Raw genomic sequence first — 22,689 nt, forward strand, 5'->3', positions numbered from 1 at the left:
TTGTAGTGCGGTTTTCTTGTACAGGTTTTTTGTCTGCTGTGCTTTGAGGAGTTTCTGATTTTTGACTTCAATCAAAGCAGGTTCTTCACTTTGCTTTACATATTCTGCAAGGGCATGCTCTTCTTCTTTGACTGCTTGTTTTACTTGTAAGAGTCCTCTGCCCCCTGATCTTCTAGGCAGATATAGCCGGTCAACATCACTGCGGGGGTGCAGTGAATGATGAATGGTCATGAGTTTTCTTGTTTTTCTGTCCAAATTGTCCAGTTCCGCCTGTGTCCAGTTTATGATGCCAGCAGTATATCTTATGACAGGTATGGCCCAGGTGTTTATGGCCTTGATGGTGTTGCCTCCATTGAGCTTGCTTTTGAGAATTTTTCTGACCCTTTGTGTGTATTCTTTGCTGACTACAGTTTTCACATGTTCATGCTTGATGTTGTTCAGCTGTAATATGCCCAGGTATTTATAGGCCTCTGGCTGGTGACACTTTATTGTTTGGCCATTAGGCATATTGATGCCCTCACTTTCAATGATTTTTCCCTTCTTCAATGCCACTGTCGAACATTTGTCCAAACCAAACTCCATGCTGATATCAGTGCTAAAAATTCGGACAATGTTAGTTAGAGACTGGATTTCAGTTTCCGTTTTCCCATATAGCTTCAGGTCATCCATGTACATCAAATGTGAAATTTTGTGAGAATTCTTAGATGTTTTATTATTATTATTGACACAACGATGTTGTATGACACAGCAAACAAGATAGTTATGCTGGATTTTGTTTCACAAAATCACAAATCGAACACTTCCCAAGTGTCTAGGACTGTGTGATGTATTTTCAGATGATGCGTGCAGATCCCAGTAGGGTGGCCTTTTGCAGTTGGCAGATCGTAATTTTGTCAATGTCTATTGTTTCCAAATGCCGGCTGAGATCTTTTGGCAAGGCACCCAGTGTGCCCATCACCACCGGGACCACCTGCACTGGTTTCTGCCAGAGTCTTTGAAGTTCAATCTTGAGGTCCTGGTAGCGGCTGAGTTTTTCCTGTTGTTTTTCATCAATGCGACTGTCACCTGGGATGGCAACATCAATGATCCAAACCTTGTTCTTTTCCACAACTGTGATGTCTGGTGTGTTGTGTTCCAGAACTTTGTCAGTCTGGATTCGGAAGTCCCACAGTATCTTTGCGTGTTCACTTTCCATGACCTTTGCAGGTTTGTGATCCCACCAGTTCTTTACTGCTGGCAGGTGGTACTTGAGGCATACGTTCCAATGAATCATTTGGGCCACATAGTTGTGCCTCTGTTTGTAGTCTGTCTGTGCAATTTTCTTACAGCAGCTGAGGAGATGATCCATGGTTTTGTCGGTTTCCTTGCACAGTCTGCATTTTGGGTCATCAGCTGATTTTTCGATCTTGGCCTGAATTGCCTTTGTCCTGATGGCTTGTTCCTGGGCTGCAAGGATCAGGCCTTCTGTCTCCTTCTTCAGGGTCCCATTCGTGCGCCAGAGCCAGGTCTTCTCCTTATCAGCTTTTCCTTCCATTTTTTCAAGGAACTTTCCATGAAATTTTTTGTTGTGCCAGCCGTCAGCTCTAGTTTGTAGTGCAGTTTTCTTGTACTGGTTTTTTTTGTCTGCTGTGCTTTGAGGAGTTTCTGATTTTTGACTTCAATCAAAGCAGGTTCTTCACTTTGCTTTCCATATTCTGCCAGGGCATGTTCTTCTTCTTTGACTGCTTGTTTTACTTATGAGAGTCCTCTGCCACCTGATCTTCTAGGCAGATAGAGCCTGTCAACATCACTGCGAGGGTGCAGTGAATGATGAATGGTTATTATTATTATTATCATTATCATTATTATTATTATATACTAGCTGTGCCCAGCCATGCGTTGCTGTGGCAAAGTGGTGGTGGTACTGGTTAAAAATTGTTGTGTAATTTTTATTTGACGTTATTTGTATTTTTTAATTAATTTTATTGTAAGTTATATTTTATTTATTATATTTTATTATTTTTGCATTATTTTTAGTTATTTTCTGTTATTATAGTATTAATTAGTAGTAATTGTATTAATTTTTTAGCGTTTTTAATTATTTTTTAGTGTTTATTATTTTTTATTGGGTTGCTAGGAGGAGGAAGTTGGAGGAGCTTAGCCTTCTAACTGGCAGCAATTGGATAAAAGCAATTATTCCTCTCTTTCTCTCTCTAATTAAGACTTTATTTTTCTTTTCTTTTTGTTGTATCAACCTAGAGCCGTGGATGATGGGTTGTGTCGTCAAATTTCGAGGTTGGGGGGCCTGTAGTTTTGTTGTTTTGTGGGTCGCCGTGATGCCATCACTCTTTTATATACAGTAGAGTCTCACTTATCCAACACTTGCTTATCCAACATTCTGGATTATCCAACGCATTTTTGTAGTCAATGTTTTCAATACATCGTGATATTTTGGTGCTAAATTCGTAAATACAGTAATTACTATATAGCATTACTGCATATTGAAATATTTTTTCTGTCAAATTTGTTGTCTAACATGATGTTTTGGTGCTTAATTTGTAAAATCATAACCTAATTTAATGTTTAATAGGCTTTCCCTTAATCTCTCCTTATTAGAATCATAGAATAGTAGAGTTGGAAGAGACCACATGGGCCATCCAGTCCAACCCCCCGCCAAGAAGCAGGAAATCGCATTCAAAGCACCCCCGACAGATGGCCATCCAGCCTCTGCTTAAAAGCCTCCAAGGAAGGAGCCTCCACCACGGCCCCGGGGAGAGAGTTCCAACATATTATCCAACATATTCGCTTATCCAACATTCTGCTGGCCCGTTTACGTTGGATAAACGAGACTCTACTGTATATAGATAGAAGAAGAAGATACACACACACCCCACTTGCAATGTAACATTCGCACTTGTTAGCTGGCCCTGATTGTTTCATGTCTGGAATTCCTCCTGTTTACTGATTGTTATGTACTGCCCCTGATAGTAGAGTTATTTTTTTATTATTATTCTTTTCTTAGGGAGTGGAGTGACCCTTAAATAAAAAGCAATGGGTTGGTTCTAGCATCGGAATCCCCCCCACCTTTTTTTTTCAACAGGAGGAGGGGGGGGGGGAGGCAAAGCCCTGCAAAGCCCGGATTGACGTCAGAGCCACGGGACACGTGACGGCGGCGGCCAATCAGCGCGGGAGCCTGCTTCTTCCCCGCAACGCTCTTTCTCTCTCCTCAGCGGAGCCTGGGAGCCGAAGCAGCTGGAGAAGGATGCAGCCCGCCATGAGCCTGGGCTTCCGCCACTGAGCCCCGACGGGTGTATTTCCCTCTCTGTGCCCCGGGGAGGCTTCCAGCCCTCCGGCCGCCGCTCCCCGCCTCGCCCGCTCCCCGAGGAGAATGGATTTCGGCCGGGACGGGGGCGAGGGGCGCCCCCTGGAGGAGAGCAAGGCGGGCGCCCCGCTCTGCCGCCGGGGCCTCCACTGCAGCGGGATGCGCTACAAGCTGCTCCAGGAGGGCGACATCCAGGTCTGCGTCGTCCGGCACCCGCGCACCTTCCTCAGCAAGATCCTCACCTCCAAGTTCCTGCGCCGATGGGAGCCGCACCACCTGGCCCTGGCCGACGGCAGCCTGGCCTCCGCCACGGTGAGTAGCCCGCGCCCTTCGCTCGGCGCCCCGCCAGGGGGCTTGGACTCCAACTCCCAGCATTCCTCACCGCCTCGGGCCTTTTCCTTTTTCCCCTCAGCCGCTTAAGCGGCTGAGGGGAAAAAGGAAAAGGCCCGAGGCGGCGAGGAATGCTGGGAGTTGGAGTCCAAGCCCCCTGACGGGCGGCCTGTTGTGCCTGAGGGAAAACTACTGGCCCGATATTCACATCCAGTGGTGGAGTATTTTAGCCACTGGGACAATATTGTATTCAGCGTCATGATATTGTATTCACCGTCATGATATTGTATTCAGTGTCACAATATTGTACCCAATGGAAGAATATTTTAGCCACCGGGACAATATTGTATTCAGTGTCACAATATTGTATTCACTGTCGTGATGTTGTATTCGGTGTCGCAATATTGTATTCACTGTCATGTTATTGTATTCAGTGTCACAATATTGTATCCAAATGGAAGAATATTTTAGCCACCGGGACAATATTGTATTCAGTGTCACAATATTGTATTCACTGTCGTGATGTTGTATTCGGTGTCGCAATATTGTATTCACTGTCATGTTATTGTATTCAGTGTCACAATATTGTACCCAATGGAAGAATATTTTAGCCACCAGGACAATATTGTATTCAGTGTCACAATATTGTATTCACTGTCATGTTATTGTATTCACTGTCACAATATTGTATCCAATGGAAAAACATTTTGTCCACCGGGACAATGTCGTATTCATTGTCACGATATCGTGTTCAGTGCCACTAATATTGTATCCAATGGAAAAATATTTTATCCACTAGGATAGTATTGTATTCGGTGTCACAATATTGTGTTCAGGGCCACTATATGGTATCCAATAGTGAAATATTTTATCCACTGGAACAATATTGTATTCAGTGTCACGATATTGTATTCACTGTCATGATGTTGTATTCAGTGTCACAATATTGTATCCAGTGGAAAAACATTTTAGCCACCGGGACAATGTTGCATTCAGTGTCATGATATTCTATTCACTGTCGTGATGCTGTATTCGGTGTCACAATGTTGTATTCACTGTCGTGATGTTGTGTTCGGTGTCACAATATTGTATTCACTGTCGTGATGTTGTGTTTGGTGGCACAATATTGTATTCACTGTCATGATGTTGTGTTTGGTGTTACAATATTGTATTCACTGTCGTGATGTTGTGTTCGGTGTCACAATATTGTATTCACTGCCGTGATGTTGTGTTCGGTGTCACAATATTGTATTCACTGTCATGATGTTGTATTCGGTGTTACAATATTGTGTTCAGAGTCACAATATTGTATCCAATAGAATAATATTTTATCCACTAGGACAATATTGTATTCAGTGTCACGATATTGTATTCACTGTCGTGATGTTGTATTCAGTGTCACGATATTGTATCCAGTGGTGAAATACTTTAGCCACTGGGACAATATTGTATTCGGTGTCATGATATTGTGTTCAGTGCCACAATATTGTATTCACTGTCGTGATGTTGTATTCAGTGTCACAATATTGTATTCAGTGCCACGATATTGTATCCAATAGTGAAATACTTTAGCCACTGGGACAATATTGTATCCAATGACACAAAGTTACATCCAGTGTTAGAGCATTGTAACTTTTGTTGTTTATTCGTTCAATTGCTTCTGACTCTTCATGACCTCATGGACCTCATACAATATTGTAGCTGCTGGCATGATAATGTGGCTGATGGCAAAGTATTTTGGGTGATGGCCTGATACTGTAGTACTGGTAGCTTCTATTGAAGCCACTGGCATGATATTGCATCCAATGGCACTATATTCAAGTTCAAGTTCTTTATTACAGTCAATGATAAGCTCTATATTGAGTGCAATAGGAGAGTATTGTAGCCACTAGGATGATGGTGTAATTTAATGCCATGATATTGTATCCAATGGCAGAGTATGTAGCCACCAGTACAATATTGTAACCACTTGCACGATATTGTATCCGAGCTGACACAGTATTACATCCAATGGCACAATATTGTTTCCAGTGCTAGAATGTGGTAGCCACCAGCATGATACTGTAGCCACTGGAACAATACCGTATCCAGTGGCAGAGTATTGTTGCCAAAACATTGTAGTCAAAATGTCAGAAAATTTGACAAAACCTGCCACTGTCAAAACAAAAATGGCGTCAAGGAAGACGGCAGCACATGCTTGCAGCACATGCAGAGAGAATCCCAAGATTCGGAGAAAAATCTCAGAAAGTCTTTGGTAAAAATAATATTAAAAATATATTAAGTTACTGACATAGTGTCATTATGCCACTATTTTTTAAAAAGAACAAAGAACAAATTCATCAGGTATTATATATTATTTCCCCTAAAGAAAGATTTACAATTTCTATATGATAGTTTGTTTGTAGGTTCATGGCATAAGAAAATAACAGTGACCTCACCGTTCAATGTCCGCATCTCACGATAGGCCTGAATGTGGCTGCTTTGAAAAGACTTTTGATTTAGACAGGTGACAGGACTTTTGACTTTCTGGTTTCATTCATAAGCTTATGAATATGGACCCCAACAAAATACATTAGAAATTGAATGGAGATGTTGCCTTTGTGGCGCAGGCATCTAGACATTGTCAGAGTTGTTGTCTGAGAGAGAATTTGATCTGCAGCACCAAACCGGAAGAGGCAACATCAGATTGCTTCAACCTTTGCAAAGATAATTCTTTTAAAGATTTTTAAGATCTTCCTATCTTTCAGCACTTTGGTGAACAACAAGTATCAAACGTGTTGAATTTAAGTTGTCAATTCATTGCTTTTTTTTGTTGGAAGTCGTCATTTGTTTTCAATGAACGGCGGCAGCAATCTCTCATAATGGATGGCTTGGTGCTGGAGTTTCTGTAAATGCGAATTGGTGGTGAATTATTATGTTTTGCTTTTGAAGATTTGTTTCGCTTTCCTTTGAAACAATCCATGTCTACTTTGACTGAGGACTGTGGATATGGAATTAAAGGGGAAATTTAAAACAAAACAAATGCTCTAAAGGCCTACGGAAGTGGAGGAGAAAATGTTTTAGCCTTGGCTGTCTGTGTGTGTTTTGTTCACACAGTGATTTTGGATAGGAAGCACGTTTGTATCCGGGCTACAATCTTTTTATTCAGGCAAGCTTTAAAACAGTACGGTTTTTTAAGAACGAGCCAAGGGCTGGTATATGGTGTTTTAATTACTTTCATAGTTTTTACTTGTTTAATGTGGTTTTACCTGACTAGGAGATAGATTTGTTTATTGATTAGTCATCTGACCACATCAACAGTAACTAGTATTATGATTTTAAAGTTTATTTCTATGTTAATATTAATATTTTGTGGTTTGAACATGCATTGTTTTAAAGGTTGTGAGCTGCTTTGTGACTCGATCATGAGAGAAAAGCAGGGCAATTATTATTATTATTATTATTATTATTATTATTATTATTGGGTTGCTGTGAGTTTTCTGGGCTGTATGGCCATGTTCCAGAAGCATTCTCTCCTGATGTTTCTCCCACATCTGTGGCAGGTATCCTCAGAGGTTGTGAGGTCTGCTGGAAACTAGGTAAGTGAGGTTTATATATCCAGGATGGGACGGATATATAAACCAGGAGGGAAGAAAGAACTTCCGTCCAGGATGGAAGAAAGAACTTTTGTCTGTTTGAGGCAAGTGTGAATGGTACAATTGGCCACCTTGATTTGCGTTGAATGGCTTTCAGCTTCCATGCCTGACTGCTTCCTGCCTGGGGGAATCCTTTGTTGGGAGACAGATATATAAACCTCACTTGCTTGGTTTCCAACAGACCTCACAACCTCTGAGAATGCCTGCCATAGATGTGAGAAAATGTCAGGAGAGAATGCTTCTGGAATGTGGCCATACAACCCAGAAAACTCACAGCAACCCCATGATTCTGGCCATGTAAGCCTTCAACATAGGCTGTATGGCTATGTTCCAGTAGCTTTCTTTCCTGATGTTTCACCTGCATCTATAGCAGGCATCCTCAGAGGTCAAACCCAGTGATTCCGGCCATGAAAGCCTTTGACAGTCCATTGGATTGTTTTAAAAGAATGTAAAACAAATGCAATGGGGCAACCCCAAACTGAGCAAATTCTGCCAAAAAAAAAAAAACATGATAAAGTTGCCATAAGTCAGCAATGACTTGAAGGCACACAGCAACAACATAAATAAGTATATTAAAAAGTCTAATGAACTTTCTTGGCACTCAAGTTGAGGATTTGGAAGACTCTTCTTAAACCCAAAGCATCCATTGCCACAAGATTTGCTCAAAGAATGTCCTCAGGGCTTTTGGGGACCTATGTAAGTTGGGGCAGGGAATGATCCAATGTCTGCCATCCTTCCAAAGAATCTTTTGGAATAGTAATGAGAGAGCAAACAGTCTGTAGTTGTGAATATTTATCAGTAATATGTTGCTTGGCTCTTGATTAATGACCTGTTTATATTTTTAGGGAGGTTTTAAAAGTTGTTTTTTGTGGAGAAATTGGATTGTGAGAAGCAATTTGAGTGGAGTGACATTATGTGATTGATCTTGTGTGGTGTTTTAAAGATGTGTTTGAAATAGAATTTGGGAAAATATGGTTTTGTATAACAGGGGGATTTGAGGCTTCAGTTTCCAGAAGTTCACGGCAAGCTTGGCCAATGGGCAAATTTTTGGAGACAGAGGTCAAAAAACCGAAAGGACTAATACAGGCATGGGCAAACTTCGGCCCTGCAGGTGTTTTGGACCTATGCTTAAGCGTAGTAGCATACAGTATTAAGTACTAAAGTGGCTGAGAGGGGAAAGGAAAGGGCCCAAGGCTGTTAGGAATGGTGGGAGTTGGAGTCCAAACACCCGGAGGGCCGAAGTTTGCCCATGCTTGTTCTATAGGATTGTTGCACCTTGCAATATGTGGAAGACCAGATGTCTCCCTGATCTTTCTTTTTATTGGAAAGAACTCTCCAGTGTTTCAGACAAAAAGGTTTCCCCATCATCTGCTACTTGGAATGGGACGTGTTGATTTCTGTTTATCACATGCAGGTTCTGCCACCGAGCTTTAGTTGTCTTTGAGAGCTATGGATGCCACTTTGATCACAGACAGTTGAAGGCCACCATCTCCTACCTGATCTTTGAAAAGAAAAGGAGAAGGGGGTATTTGAGATTGAACCTGGGACTTCTGTGAGGAAAAATTGCCTTTGGCTACAGAGCCATAGATGTTTTTGCATTTGATCACAGAACGATATCTTGAAGGCTTGTTTCTCTGGGCCATAACACCCTCTTCAAGTACTGAGTGGGCATCTTCAGAACAAAAAGCTTGTTTGTTTTGATGCACTGATATTGTAGTCCAGCAATATTTGCGCATCCTGTATTTTCCCACTCATATATTATTTTTTAAAAAACTGTATGTGCCTTCAAGTCATCTGTTGACTTTGTGGTGAACCATGGATTTCCTTAGGCAAAGTATACTCAGAGGTGGTTTTGCTAGTTTTGTTCTCTGAAAAATAGCCATCAACTGTATTCCAGAGGGCTTGATAGTATTTGAATGGAAGACCACCTGATGCTCATTGGGAGTCTATCATCCAAGTACCATCAAGAGCTGATCCTGCTTAGTTTCCATGACCAGATGAAATTTGATGCCTTTAGGGCAGGCATGGGCAAACTTTGGCCCTTTTGGACTCCAAGTCCTACAACTCCTACAATGGAGTTGAAGTCCAAAACACCCAGAGTGCTGAAGTTTGTGCATGCCTGCTTCAGGGTGTGCAGCTATTGGTCCTCCAGTTGTTTGAGACTCCAACTCCCAGAAGTTGCCCAGTGGTTAAGGATTCTTAACGACTTGCCCAGTGGTTAGGAATTTTGGGAGCTGAAGTCCAAAACACCTGGATGACCAAAGGTTGGGCATCACTGCTTTAGAGGATGTAGACCCTGTAGCTGAACATTCTTCCTGTCTCAAACCTGATGGCTTGCAGTAAAGTTAATCCCTACATCTGACTATGAATCGTCATCTTATGAGCAATCAAGTACGGATACCTCACCAGATGCTCATCATACCTGTGTGGTATGAACTCAAGTAATGACTTTGCTGAAAAATGTCCCTTGAGTCATCGTTGGGTGATACATACTTTCCAACATGTTACAGATGATATTAAAAAAAGGAACAGGTGGATATGTATCCAAAGGATGAATGTGTAAGCCTCAGCTGCTTCTGGTTGAAGGGTCTACATTGTCTGTCCTGGGCAGCGTTCATTTGCTCAACAATATTGTTACCCACCAGTGGACTTCAAAGGTAAGATAATGATTGCTTTTTTTCTACATTACTGCAGACAATTATAGTTTTCTTCCCTCGGTTTTCAAAGCATACCTCAGCGGCAGCAGTGCATGCAGTGCCTTAGCATTCATGCCTTTGCACGGTGATGACAAAATGCACTCACCCAGAGAGTTGACCTCTTGGCCTCTTTGGGAGGCTGGTGAACATTTGGAGGAGTTGTGTTGTTGTGAATTTGTTTTTCTGTCGTTTGGTCAAGTTATCCTGGTCCAAAAGGCCTGAGATATGGACCAGGAAAGTGATTGGAATCTGTGCCTAGATAAATAAAAGAATCAAGCACATGCACGGAAAAGATAAATGATAATGGGTAGCTTTTTTGTTTCTTGGAAAATGTTTAAAGGACTTCACTCAGGAAAGAAGGTAAGAGTAGGGAACCGAGAGATAATGTAATCTGCTTTGTTAACTGAGATATAGCTGACATCAACAGGCTGGGAAACGGTATGGAGGGTGAAAGTATATTTTCACTGGCAAGAATCTAGAAGGCACTGTATCTGTGAATACTAAGGAGGACAGGACATGATTTTGCAGGCATGACAAAGTTATCCATTAACCTCTCCCAAGGAAGTGAAAAGCAGACATTGATACATTGTTTTAGTTTCACTTCTAAAGCTTGGAGATAGCAGAAAAGCGGCTGTAATCAAAGTACTGGGCGTCATGATAGCAAAGCATACCCAGGCCACCCATGTGGCTATAATTCCACTTTACTCTGCTGAAGCAAACACAAAAAAGGAGTCTTGTGACACCTTAAAGGCTGGTGAACTTATTGGAGAAAAGATTTTAATGTTTAGTGAAGTGGAAGGCAGTGGAAAAACAAGACCACGTTTAAAGATGGGCTGCATCAATAAAGGAAGCCACAGACCTGAGCTTGGTGGCTGTTGAAGTTTTCTCTTTTGTAAGGTCTCCACAAATTGAAGTGAGATAATAACCACCACGAGCTTTGGGGAGGGCAGACTACGCATCAGACAAGGAGTCTATCAGATTGTTGACAAAGCAAAGCGGTAGTAAGCAGGAACAGAAGTTGTGTAGGCTATGGCTGAGTGGGTTTTTAAAAATCGGGTTTTATTTACACAGTGCCCTGCTAAGCGTTGCTGAAATTAAACCATGGCATGAACTTTTGTTGGAGGTATGGGAATAGTCTGCAGCAGTCTGTTGCATGCCACGTTTTTACAAAAATCTTCTGGTCTAATTGTATATCCACCAAGTCCTTGATGCCTGGACTTGGGACGTAAGGTTACGACAATGGAAACAAGGAAGTGCCTTTCCTTGTGACCAGAAATTGGGGAAGGAAGTGTTTGGTGCCAGTGGAAAAACAGAACAGTGTTGTGTGTCCCTTTGGTGGAAAACGTGATTGGCAAAATTTCATAGAGAGCTATTGCAGTGTAGTGATTATATTTTTGGCATTTACTGCAAATTAATCCAAATTCAAAATCCTGTTTGGTTTCAGGGTTGCTTTATAGGCAGACACTCGTCATTTGGTAAGCACAGCATTAAGTGATGGCATAAATATTTGGATAGGGACTGCGATACTGGTAGATTTGTGCATTCCAACCTGGGATTTCCTCTGTTACTTGTAGCTTTAGTTTGCTCCTCATCTATGCTTTTCAAAATATAGAGGCAAGCATTGCACTGCCAATGTAGGTGTCTTTTAAAAAATTAGGATTCGAGATTTTGAGAATTAACTCACTTTTTTTCATCGGACAGGATTGACTCTGGCTTCAGAGCTAAACTCAGCTGGAGGCTTTTGGAGGGACTCTAAAACAAGAATCTAACCTCATCAATCAGAATGGTTCATGCTTAGCAGTGATTTATTCACAGGTCCTGATTGATGAGGTTACATTTATGCCCTGTATCCCTTCCAAAGAGCTCTGGCCTGTGGTTTCTGGCTGGGAAAGGAAAGGTTCTGGGTTGCTGTGAATTTTTGGGGCTGTATGGCCGTGTTCAAGCAACCTTCTCTCCTAATATGTTGCCTGCATCTGTGGCACTGTCTTATGTTTTCATCTATGTGTTTTAACTATGTTGTACCAACCATGGCTAAAGAATAAAAATACAAAAATTACAGAGCAGGAATGGGCAAACTTCAGCCCTCTAGGTGTTTTGGATTTCAATTCCCACAATTCCTAACAGCCTCAGGCCCCTTCCTTTTCTCCTTTCTATCTCATAATACCGAACGTTTAGGGTTAGCAGGAGCAGCTGGGTTTCTGGGTACCTTCCTGCAGCTGGTTGGCATTCTCAGCTGGCGAAATGAGACTACTTGCGTATCCTAGCGAGCCGGAAATTGTTTCCTGAAAATGAGCCGCTGTTTGAGGCCAAGAGCCAAGTTCCAGTGGCTCTTGTAGCGTCGCAGAGGGAGATCGAGTTTACCGAGGCCGCCGCCTACCCCCACCTGCCCCAATGCCATCTTGCAGATGTTGTGCTGAAAAAGTGGGATGGCAGAGGGCTAATCGGAACTGGGCAAGTGAAGGGTATAGTAGAGTGAAAATCCATTCCTGGTTCATCCTAAACTATTTATATTTGAGCAGTATAATTTAGGATGGGGAAGGAGTTATTACTGTTATTAAACAACTAGCGTATCTACATGGCATTGCGTGAGTGTTGTTGGGACTACAGCCTGCCTTCTTTCTTCTTTTTCCAGCTCTGGGAATGCCTACTTTATCTCATATCCAGCTCTGAGAAGGCTTACTCTCTTCTCCGTCTCTGAGAGAAGACCTATTTTCTCCCTTCTCCAGCTCTTAGAATGCCTATTTTCTCTCCAGCTCTGAGAATGCCTACTCCATCCCTTCTCAAGCTCTGAGAAGGCCTACTTTTTCCCTTCTCCAGCTTTGAGAAGGCCTATTTTCTTCTATCTCCAGCTTTGAGAAGGCCTATTTTCTTCTATCTCCAGCTTTGAGAAGGCCTACTTTCTCTCCTCTTCAGCTCTGAGAAAACCTATTTTCTATCTCCAGCTTTGAGAAGGCCTACTTTATCTCTTCTTCAGCTCTGAGAAGGCTTACCTCGCAATGTCTCCATGGCAGCAATGTAGCAACGGTGGGCAGGATCTCTTTCCTTCCTCCCTTCACCATATGTATGTCACCTCCCCCCCCCCCCAGTGATCTTACAGAGGGCCACTTCACCTAGCAACAGCCAGTCCAGTGACATCACAGAGGGCCACTTCACCTGTCAATAGCCTTTGTGGTACAAACAGTCAGAGTCAGAGACTTTTATATCTATAGAAAACTGGGAATCAGGAATCCTTCCCACTGCACTGCCAATCATCTAAAGATCTACTATTAGGTCTGCCCATGCTTGGAGTATTGTGGTCACCTGGTCTGTGTTTCTGTGTAAGTTGTTACACAGGAGAAGGCAGTCTAACTGAATCGGAAGAGACTCATTGGCTCTCCTGTATTACTCACTGGTGGAATATTAGCTTTGTGTTTCATTCTGTCTGTATTATGAAATGGAAACAGGTTAGTTTGCTTTCTTGCTTTGATAATACCTGCCCGGCACCTGCAGTTGGAAAGATGGTCTTCCCTGTTTTGTTTTGTTTTTTTTTACAAAAGGTAGCGTGTAACAGAGGAAAGCAAACCAAAACTCTCTTTCAAATTGGAAAACCAACCCCTTGAATAGTTTCTCTAGGAATTAAGCTTTGTACTAGAACGTCACCCATAACACGAAGAATGCTGGAAGGTGGCAGAGACTAAAGATGAGACTCTGTGTTCTCTTGCTAAATATACGGGAGGAAGTAGACTGTAATTTCCCAAGATTTTGAATGTTGTTTTTTTTTTTTGAAGCTGCTGTAAAATGAGTCAACTGTAAACCGATCCTGTAAAATCAGGAACAAAGTCTGAAATATTTGGAGGATGAATTGGGTAAGTGTGCTTAGTAAAAAAAATGGTGATAAACCTAAAAAGGGGTCATTAAAGGTATTATACCAAGTGTGGGCAAACTTGGGCTCTTCTAGGTGTTTTGGACTTCAACTCCCACCATTCCTAACAGCCTCAGGCCCTTTCCTTTTCCCCCTCAGCCTAGAGAGCCCAAGTTTGCCCATGCCTGGTATAGATGCACCTTTAGGTGTATTTCCTAGCTTACTGCACTGTCCCTAATGGTAGGTCCAGTCTTGCGCTAGCTAGCTGATCCGATAAATCAATAAAGGCTTGCACCTGTATTTGTTTTGTCTTCATTTATCAAGTTCATGGCACACAGATCGATGTACAGGTTTTTCTGGCTCTAAAAGGTGGTTTCAGGAAGGGATGTCTTATGTTCCAAACCATGCTTTATGGGACAACCGAGAGGTCGCACCATCAATTCAACTTGGGATTTGTTAGATTTCCCCATTTTAATCTGTTTGATTATTTAGATTTGCATTTAGCATTAGGTGTTTTTGGCCTTCAACTCCCAGAAATTCTAGCAGCTGGTAAACTGGCTGGGATTTCTGGGGGTTGTAGGCCATAAACATCTGGTGACCCAGATTGAGAACTACTGGTGTAGATGCACCCAGAGAAGGCCCTTTCACATGATCTCAAAACAATGTATGTTCATATTGTAGGATCTGTCCTAGGTTTCTGATGCAATCTCTTGAGATCCTGATCCTATCCAGCCATTTCAGCAACTACTCAACATTTTCAGCATCTTCCTTTTAGAGCAGGGGTCCTCAAACTTTTAAAGCAGAGGGCCGGTCCACAATCCTTCAGACTGTTGAGGGGCCGAATTATCATTTGAAAAAAAAAACCGAACAAATTCCTATGCACACTGCACATATCTTATTTGTATTGCAAAACAACAACAACAATAACAATGAAAGAACAATACAATATTTAAAAATCAAAACAATTTTAACCAACATAAACCTATCAGGATTTCAATAGGAAGTGTGGGCCAGCTTCTGGCCAATGAGATAGTCAAGTTAATTAGGATTGTTGTTGTTGTGTGCCTTTAAGTCATTTCAGACTCTGGGGGAGCCTAAGTCTAAAATTATTTATTTATTCATTTACTACATGTATTTACTACATTTATATCCTGCCTTTCTCACCCCAAAGGGGACTCAGAGCAGCTGTATGTACATACGATATATTATATTATTAGCATAGCACAATATTAGCATTATATATTACTAGATTGAACTATACCACTATACTGTAATATTATATGTAATATATAACATATAATTAATATTATTATATGGTATTATTATTAGTATTATATTGTATAAAATGATAAGATTATTATCAATATCATATGTATATACAATATATTATATTATTAAAACTGATATAAAAATATTATATTATAAATGAGGGCGGGGGCCAGGTAAATGACCTTGGAGGGCCGCATCCGGCCCCCGGGCCTTAGTTTGGGGACCCCTGTTTTAGAGAGTGAAGAGAGAGAGAGAAAGAGAGAGAGAGAGAGAGATTGTGTGCTTTGTGCATACAGGAAGTTTGTGTTCAGTCCCTGGCATCTGTTGACTTTCACCCAACAAGTTTAGACAGAAGAGCTGGCTTTGAGGTGGCAGGCTTAATCATGGGCAACAACACTGTGCCAAATTTGTCACTGGATTGACTCAGTTGAACATCTCTCTTTCTGTTCTCTGTCTTGCTTGTAAAGTTCACATATTAAGATGTGTTTTGTGAAGGGCATGGCTAAGCATACATTAATAGGTAGCTTTTACACACTGCAATCCAACGTACAGGGCGTGAGACACTTAATGATGCGACAAGGCACTTGGCAATGTCATAAGCAAAGTCAGAACTAAAGTAAGGTGCTTTATTTTTTTTTTTTTTGCAACGATGCCTCTTTCCTCATTTTTGGCCAATGCCTCTTTCCAAGCGTAGAGCTGGTGTCATTCTGCACTGAGAATTGGTAGCTCATTTGAAGTGCACATGATTTGTCTCCAGAAAGTCACAATAAAGTCTTGATTCTATATTTACATTATTATATTATTGTTGTTAATATTAATATGGGGCAGAATTCTACATGTTATGTAGTTGTGTAGCTAAGTAACATCTCTTGGCCTAACCTTCCCTTCATTCTGTCTTACAAGACGGCAGTGTTTGCAAGCAAAGGGGTCTGTATCCCTTTATAGACCTGTTGCTTGCAGCTACTGCTTCTGTATGATGCTTCTGGTGGAAGATTTTTACAACCCCTGCATGATATCTATATATATAAAAGGGTAATTAAATTTCGGCCTAGGACAAAACAACAAAACTACACATCCCAGAAACACTAAACTTGGCAGCACAACCCCTCACCCATGCCTCTACGTTCATACAACAAAAAGAAAACAAAAATAAAGTCCTAATTAGAGGGAGAGGAATAATTGTTTTTATCTAATTGCTGCCAGTTAGAAGGCTAAGCTCCACCCACTTGGTCTCCTAGCAACCCACTCAGCCCAGGAGACAGGCAGAGTTAGGCCTCACTTAGGCCTCTTCTACACTGCCTATAAAATACAGATTATCTTATTTGAACTGGATTATATGGCAGTGTAGACTCAAGACCCTTCAACACAGCTATATAACTCATTTATAATGGACTTAATGTAAGATAAAACCTTAACCCTTTACCTTAACTACTACCAATTCCTCAGTACTTTTATTTCCCATACCACCATACTTCGCCACAGCAACGCGTGGCCGAGCACAGCTAGTATTATATAAAAACAATAAAATAAATAAATTACGCTATTGCCAGCAGAAGGTTGTCAGATTCTTGCTATTATTCTTGGTCCATATCAGTTTACTAGTCTGGTTTTAGGATGATCTTTTGTGTCTGTAGCCTTGTGGAGCTGTCTGAAACCTAGAATTCCCTGGTCATTATACACTGGGTTGTCCTTTGATCCTGTGCTACATTTAGTATGGTCTACAAAGGATCCGCCAAGCTCTGTGTGTGTTTGTGAGCATAGCAAGTGGTGTGTCCACCCCTCTATGTTTACTTTTGCTCCTTTGGTTTCTGCAGAGCTACTCCAGGGAGCAGCCGGTTTACTTTTGTTGTTGTGATTTCCTGCCTCCTCCACCACCGACTTGGGCCTCTTTTTCCTGAAATCCAATCTAATCCACTTCCTCCGTCCCTCCATCGGAGTCTTGGCACCCAGTCTTTGGGGCCGAGGGGGGCGGGAGAGTGAGAACTCTTGATTTGCAAGTAAATAAAGAGAATAAGGGGTAAGGCAAAGAGGGACGAGGGAGCAGCATTTTTTAGTGTGTGAGTGATATATTTGGCTCCCTTTTATGTTTTCGTTTTCAGCTCACTTGGAATGCAAGGTTTTGTGAAAGTTAGGGAAACTTTGCTTGGACAATGATGGGGCAAGAGAGGTGCGCAAGTTCTGGCTTCTTTGCCTTTACTTGCACGGACACGTTGTACAGCTTTGTTGTGCAAACCTTCTGTAACACTGCAGTCTTTGGATTTTGGAATATGTAAGCTCTTAACGATGACAGCTTATCCATATCTATCTATCTATATATGGCGTGTGCTTTTCATACGTCTTCTCTAATCCCTTGTTTTTGGGCTAGTTTATACCCATCCCCCTGCATTTTTGGCAAGTTCAGCGCTTGACTGGATTTTGCCTCTTTGAACTGCAGGCTGAAGACTGCATATTTGGGTCACATTTGGGAGAAAAGCAGCATGTAAATCAAATAAATAAGTTCAAATTATGCTTCTCAGACATACTTCAGTTAATGAAGCCACTGACAAACCCCTTCCTTTTTACAAAATGTAGACCTTCCCAGACTCCTTTTTCTCCTTGTTCCCTCTGCAGTATCTGAGGATTTTGAAGTTCCGATCATGAAACCCAAGGTTTTGGTGCCAGGTTGCAGCAGAATTCTAGTTTTACAAGATCTTGGTCCTCCAAAGACTACTGGTGCCTCAATAACCCACAACTCCTAGAGTTCTATAGCATTGAGTCATGACAGTGAAAGTGGTGTCAAACTGCATTAATTCTACAGTGTAGACGCAAACTCGGATCCTTTTCAATTATAGATGGCAGTGTTTCAAATCTTGCAAAGCGCGTATCCTGTTATTAAACCAGTGGTTCCCAAATGTGCTTCCTCCAATTGTGTTGGACCTCACCTCCCAGAATCTCCTTTCCCACCCTTCAAGTGGGCTTGAAGATTAAATGAGTATTGCCATATAATTTATCTTTTCCCAACCCAATTTTAAAAATCATACATTCATTAGAATCCGGTCCACATTTCCATTTGTCCTTTAGGAAGGCTGATAAATGTAAGCTGAAGTTCCCAAGTTACTCCAAGTAGGGGTTGTGTGTGGGGGTGTCTCAATCTGATTTTGGCCCCCCAAATAAAAAGGATGTGTAATTTCAAAGGATGCGTCAAAATACTGTCAGGATGAAGCACCCTTTCTGAGTTGACAGGTAAAGGCTACTAGAGATTGTTAAACGCCATGGAAGGAGCCAAAACAAACCCAAAGGGAACAATGTGGAAAACTGTGCCCTGCTGATAGTCTGGGGATTTCAGTGTGTTTCTGATTTGATCCGTATTTTGGCACACGTGCAAAGCCAAAAAATTCCACTGCACTTTTGCCTCTGGGAGGGCGTTTTTGTATTTCCTTAGCCACATGGTGTCTTTCCCTTTGCAAACACAAAGCCAAATGCGGAAAGGTCAGTGCGGGGGTGCTAAACTTGGCAAAGTTTGTGTTTTAACTCTGAAAACGGCAGGGTGGGTTTGGGGGAGTAAAATTGGGAAAAGGAGTGGGAACAGATGGCTAAAAATACGAGTCTGGCAGCCCTTGTGGCTTGGCAGGCCTTCCCCTTGTTTTCGCTGACAGCATCTATCACGTTTTCCTTTCTCTTTTAATGCAGTTTGATAGCACTTCAACTGCCATGGCTCGGCGCTGTGGAATCATAGGAGTTATAGTTTGGTAAAGCACCAGCATATTCCACTAGAGGAGGATAAATCCTTGAAAAACTACACTTTCCATGATTCCATAGCATTGAGCCATGGCAGTTAAAGTAGTGTCAAAGCCCATTAATTCTATGGTGCAGATCAGGCATGGGCAAATTTGGGCCCTCCAGGTGTTTTGGACTTCAACTCCCACCATTCCTAACAGCTTCAGGTCCCTTCCTTTTCCCCCTCAGCCGCTTAAGGACCTGAAGCTGTTAGGAATGGTGGGAGTTGAAGTCCAAGACAGCACCATAAGCACCATTGGTGTACATGTTTATGTTTCTCAAAGAATAAAATCCAATGGCAGATCGAGATTTTCAGTGTCTTCATGGCTATGTAACAATAAAACAGAGTTCTTCCAAAGTTTCAAGGCGATCATGTTTTAAAAATGAATTTTGTCTATGAGCCTAAATCCAGTTGACGTATCAACAGAAACACGGTAAGTCAGTACTTATGTATGTATCCCATTGACTCCATAAAGGTTTCCCCTGACATTAAGTCCAGTCGTGTCCGACTCTGGGGGTTGGTGCTCATCTCCATTTCTAAGCCGAAGAGCCAGCGTTGTCCATAGACACCTCCAAGGTCATGTGGCTGGCATGACTGCATAGAATGCCGTTACCTTCCCGCTGGAGCGGTACCTATTTATCTACTCACGTTTGTATATTTTCGAACTGCTAGGTTGGCAGAAGCTGGGGCTAACAGCGGGCGCTCACTCCACTCCCTGGATTCGAACCTGTGACCTTTCGGTCTGCAAGTTCAGCAGCTTAGTGCTGTAACACACTGCGCCACTGGGGGCTCCTCATTGACTCCATAGGCCTACTGTAATATATCAATTGATTTTATGCTATCATATTTCGTGATTGCGGCATTCTTTTTGTTTTACATTTCGTGCATTTGATTCAATATCCTTTGGATACAAAAGAAACAGATATCTTAGCAGCTTTCCTGCTTAGGATTACATGCAATCTGTTTGGTTTCAAATGTCAACTGCTGCCATTTGGAAAGGGGTCAAGTTTTGTCTCGAAATGCTGGTGGTATCTCAGTATACAAGGAAACACGGGAGCCTTAGGTGATGGTGGGGAATGAGGGAGATATCAGGATGTCATGTTGCCGTATTCCTCCCTTTCCCTCCCTCCTTCCTTCTCCGCTGCTTCCCTACTTTCCCTGTCGGTTGTCATAGAAATGTACCAGTCTGTGTCTCTCACAGATGGATTCGAGACAAAGGGTAGCTGGGCGCGGTAGGGTCTTGTTTCAGCGACAGCAGTGTTTATGCTCGAGCATTTGCAAAATCACAATATCTGGGAAGCAAGAGGAGCTGCTGCCATTAATCGTTTGCTTCTGTATCAAGATAAACACCATCACCAAAATATACCCCCACCTTGTCCCAATTTTTATTTCATGAGGAATTATAGCATGACTATCCAGGAGCTGTACATATAACAGGTGGTTAAAGCATATTAAGGGAGCTACACTTTGTGATTTCTGCGATGTAAGCTGCATTGCTTGGAGCAAGCCAGGATCAAGGGAATATGCCGGTGGGCAGGAAGAAGGGGCACCTTAGGAGACCTGTTTGGGCTGGTGGCAAATGAGGCCACGGAAACGCTGCTCCCCAGAGCTTCTTGCTAATGAAACCGCTTGAAGGACTCCTTTTCCCTAGGTCTGTTTTGAATGCCGCTAAGCCTCCACCTGCAGCTCTAGCATTAAACACATCTGTGCTGGCTTTGCTGCTGATCCCAGGTTTAGGGATTTTTTTGTTTTCGTTTAAACTTGTTGATTTGCCTTAAGTGCCCTTGTTTTGAATTTTGGTTGGAAGTCTGAACCTTCAGTGGCAGCACAGGACATTACCACCTCCGTATCCACACGAATGGTGTCCGCGATTTCATTTATCCCAATGGTACATCTACACTGCAGAATTAATGCAGCTCAACACTACTTTAGCTGCCATGCTTCAAGGCTGTGGGATCCTGGAACTCCATATCATTAAGCCATGATGGTTAAATTGATGTCATAGTGTAGATCAGGCATGGGCAAACTTTGGCCGTCCAGATGTTTAGGACTTCAACTCCCACAATTCCTAATAGCTGGTAGGCATAATAATAATAGCAGCATCAGCAGCTGGCTGGTTTTGAGTGGCTTTTAGTGAAACCTTTCTAGCCCATAAATTGCCATGTTGCTGAACTGCCATTTCAGTAATTTCTTGGGTCTAGATTTAAAAATTGCAAAGTATAATAATCTTATCCTTGAGCAGCATTGCACTATATTCCTGACTGTAAGGTGTGGTGAAGGGAACTTTTTAACCTCAAAAGTTTCCAAGGAAGGCGAGGGGGAAATTAATTGGAAAAGAAATCACTAGGGTGTAAGACTTTCTTTATGCTCCATCTCCAAATTGGTGTCTTTGGACTGTTTTTGGCTTTACATTAACAGTGTTTTCACTCGTCTTTTGGTTGATTGTATTTGCAACAGAAACTTCTTGGGCACTTGCATGAAATGCAGCATATAAATTGTAGCCATCTCAAAACAACAACAAAAATGTTCTTACATTTCAGAATTGTTCTTTCTACTTTCCAAATGTTATCCAGATGTCTCCTTTGCTAGGTCTTCCTGTGGCCAGAATGTAATTTGGTTTTGAATTCCGTCCAGTCAGCTATTGCCAAGTCTTGAAATAAAGTAAACCAGTAAGTTGTTCTTGGACGTCTTTCCCTAATCCAGATTGACCCAAATCAAATTTTTGGTCTAACCTCAGGCCGGCATGTTCAAATAGTTCCCTTTGCCTGCTTCTATTCCTCAGAAGTAGCAAATGGCCGGAGATAGCCACTTTGCGATATTTAAACAGGCAGCTTGTGAAATAGACATTGCTGCAATGATTTCCTCAGGGTAAGCATGAAAGGTTGATCTTTGTGTCCCGGGATCCCCTACTGTTTCTCTTGACTAGATATAGGGCTGCATTTATAGGTCAGTGCAGAGATGTACTGCCTAGGTAGCATGGATCATGGATAATTTCTGACGTTCTCCTGAGCGTGGGAATTCTCCTTGGTTCAGTCTCGGAGATGTCCACCACTTGCCCTAAGCCTGGATAATCGTAAGATGGGAGAAGATGTTGGAGCTCTTTCTGCTGGCATGGGACGGATGGAGGGGATAGTTGTCATAGTTGGGAAACAACGTGGCAACCATCTTTGAAGTTTTTGTGCCAACTGTAGAGTTCAGTGTGCCTTTGTGAGATCCAGCAAGCTCCAAAAGTCCACTCTCAGGTGAAGGTTTCACAAGAACAATTAATATGCATAAAACAAGACATTAGTTGTCCGGGAAGCTGGGTTATTTTGAATCAATATATTGGTCCATCTTGCATAGTACCTCTTGGCCATGCAGCGGCAGTGACAGCAACAGCGAGTGCCTGGGGTGAGCAGAGTAATTGAGAAGCCTTCCTTCACAAAGAAATAAAGAAAAGGTTGTAGGGGAAGATAAAAAAGACAAGGGGCCACAGAGATGAAGTGCCTGAGGCTGAAGCTACCTGAAGAGAAGGCACCGCTTAATTGGGGTGAAAGGGACGCAAGAGGCTGCTATCTCTCTTTCTCTCTTCCCAAGGAACCTGCTTTTTCCAGGTCCCTGATCCCCAAAAAGGATGGAAGGAAGGAAGAAAGGAAGGAAGAAAAGGGAGGGAAGAAGAAAAAAAGTAAGGGAGGGATGGAGTCCTAGAGAAAGAGGGCCAGTGAAAATTTGAACAGGGGCCACAATTGGCCCCCGGAAGCAGAGCCTGGACCATTGTGCTCTGCATTTGAAGAAAAAGGGACTCAAAACTATGTTTTGTAGCACTGCATAGTAAAATGACAGCAGCAAAAACACAGACAGGAATATGGTCTGCCTTAAAA

At 42.2% G+C, this 22,689-nt stretch overlaps 1 protein-coding gene across 2 annotated transcripts in view; it reads left to right on the forward strand.

Moving 5' to 3' along the window:
• The first annotated feature begins 3,152 nt into the window (after window positions 1-3,152).
• Window positions 3,153-22,689, forward strand: part of cmip (c-Maf inducing protein) — a 135,120-nt gene continuing 115,583 nt past the window's right edge. The window contains exon 1 of one of the 2 annotated variants that reach the window (XM_062961960.1): window positions 3,153-3,613. In XM_062961960.1, the coding sequence (XP_062818030.1) occupies window positions 3,368-3,613 (246 nt within the window). In that variant the 5' untranslated portion in view covers window positions 3,153-3,367. Of the gene's footprint in view, window positions 3,614-9,776; window positions 9,924-22,689 lie in introns of those variants that run through there. The other variant, XM_062961962.1, reaches the window with a different exon arrangement.

The sequence above is a fragment of the Anolis carolinensis genome, unplaced genomic scaffold (genome assembly GCF_035594765.1).
Source record: "Anolis carolinensis isolate JA03-04 unplaced genomic scaffold, rAnoCar3.1.pri scaffold_9, whole genome shotgun sequence".
NCBI lineage: Eukaryota > Metazoa > Chordata > Lepidosauria > Squamata > Dactyloidae > Anolis > Anolis carolinensis.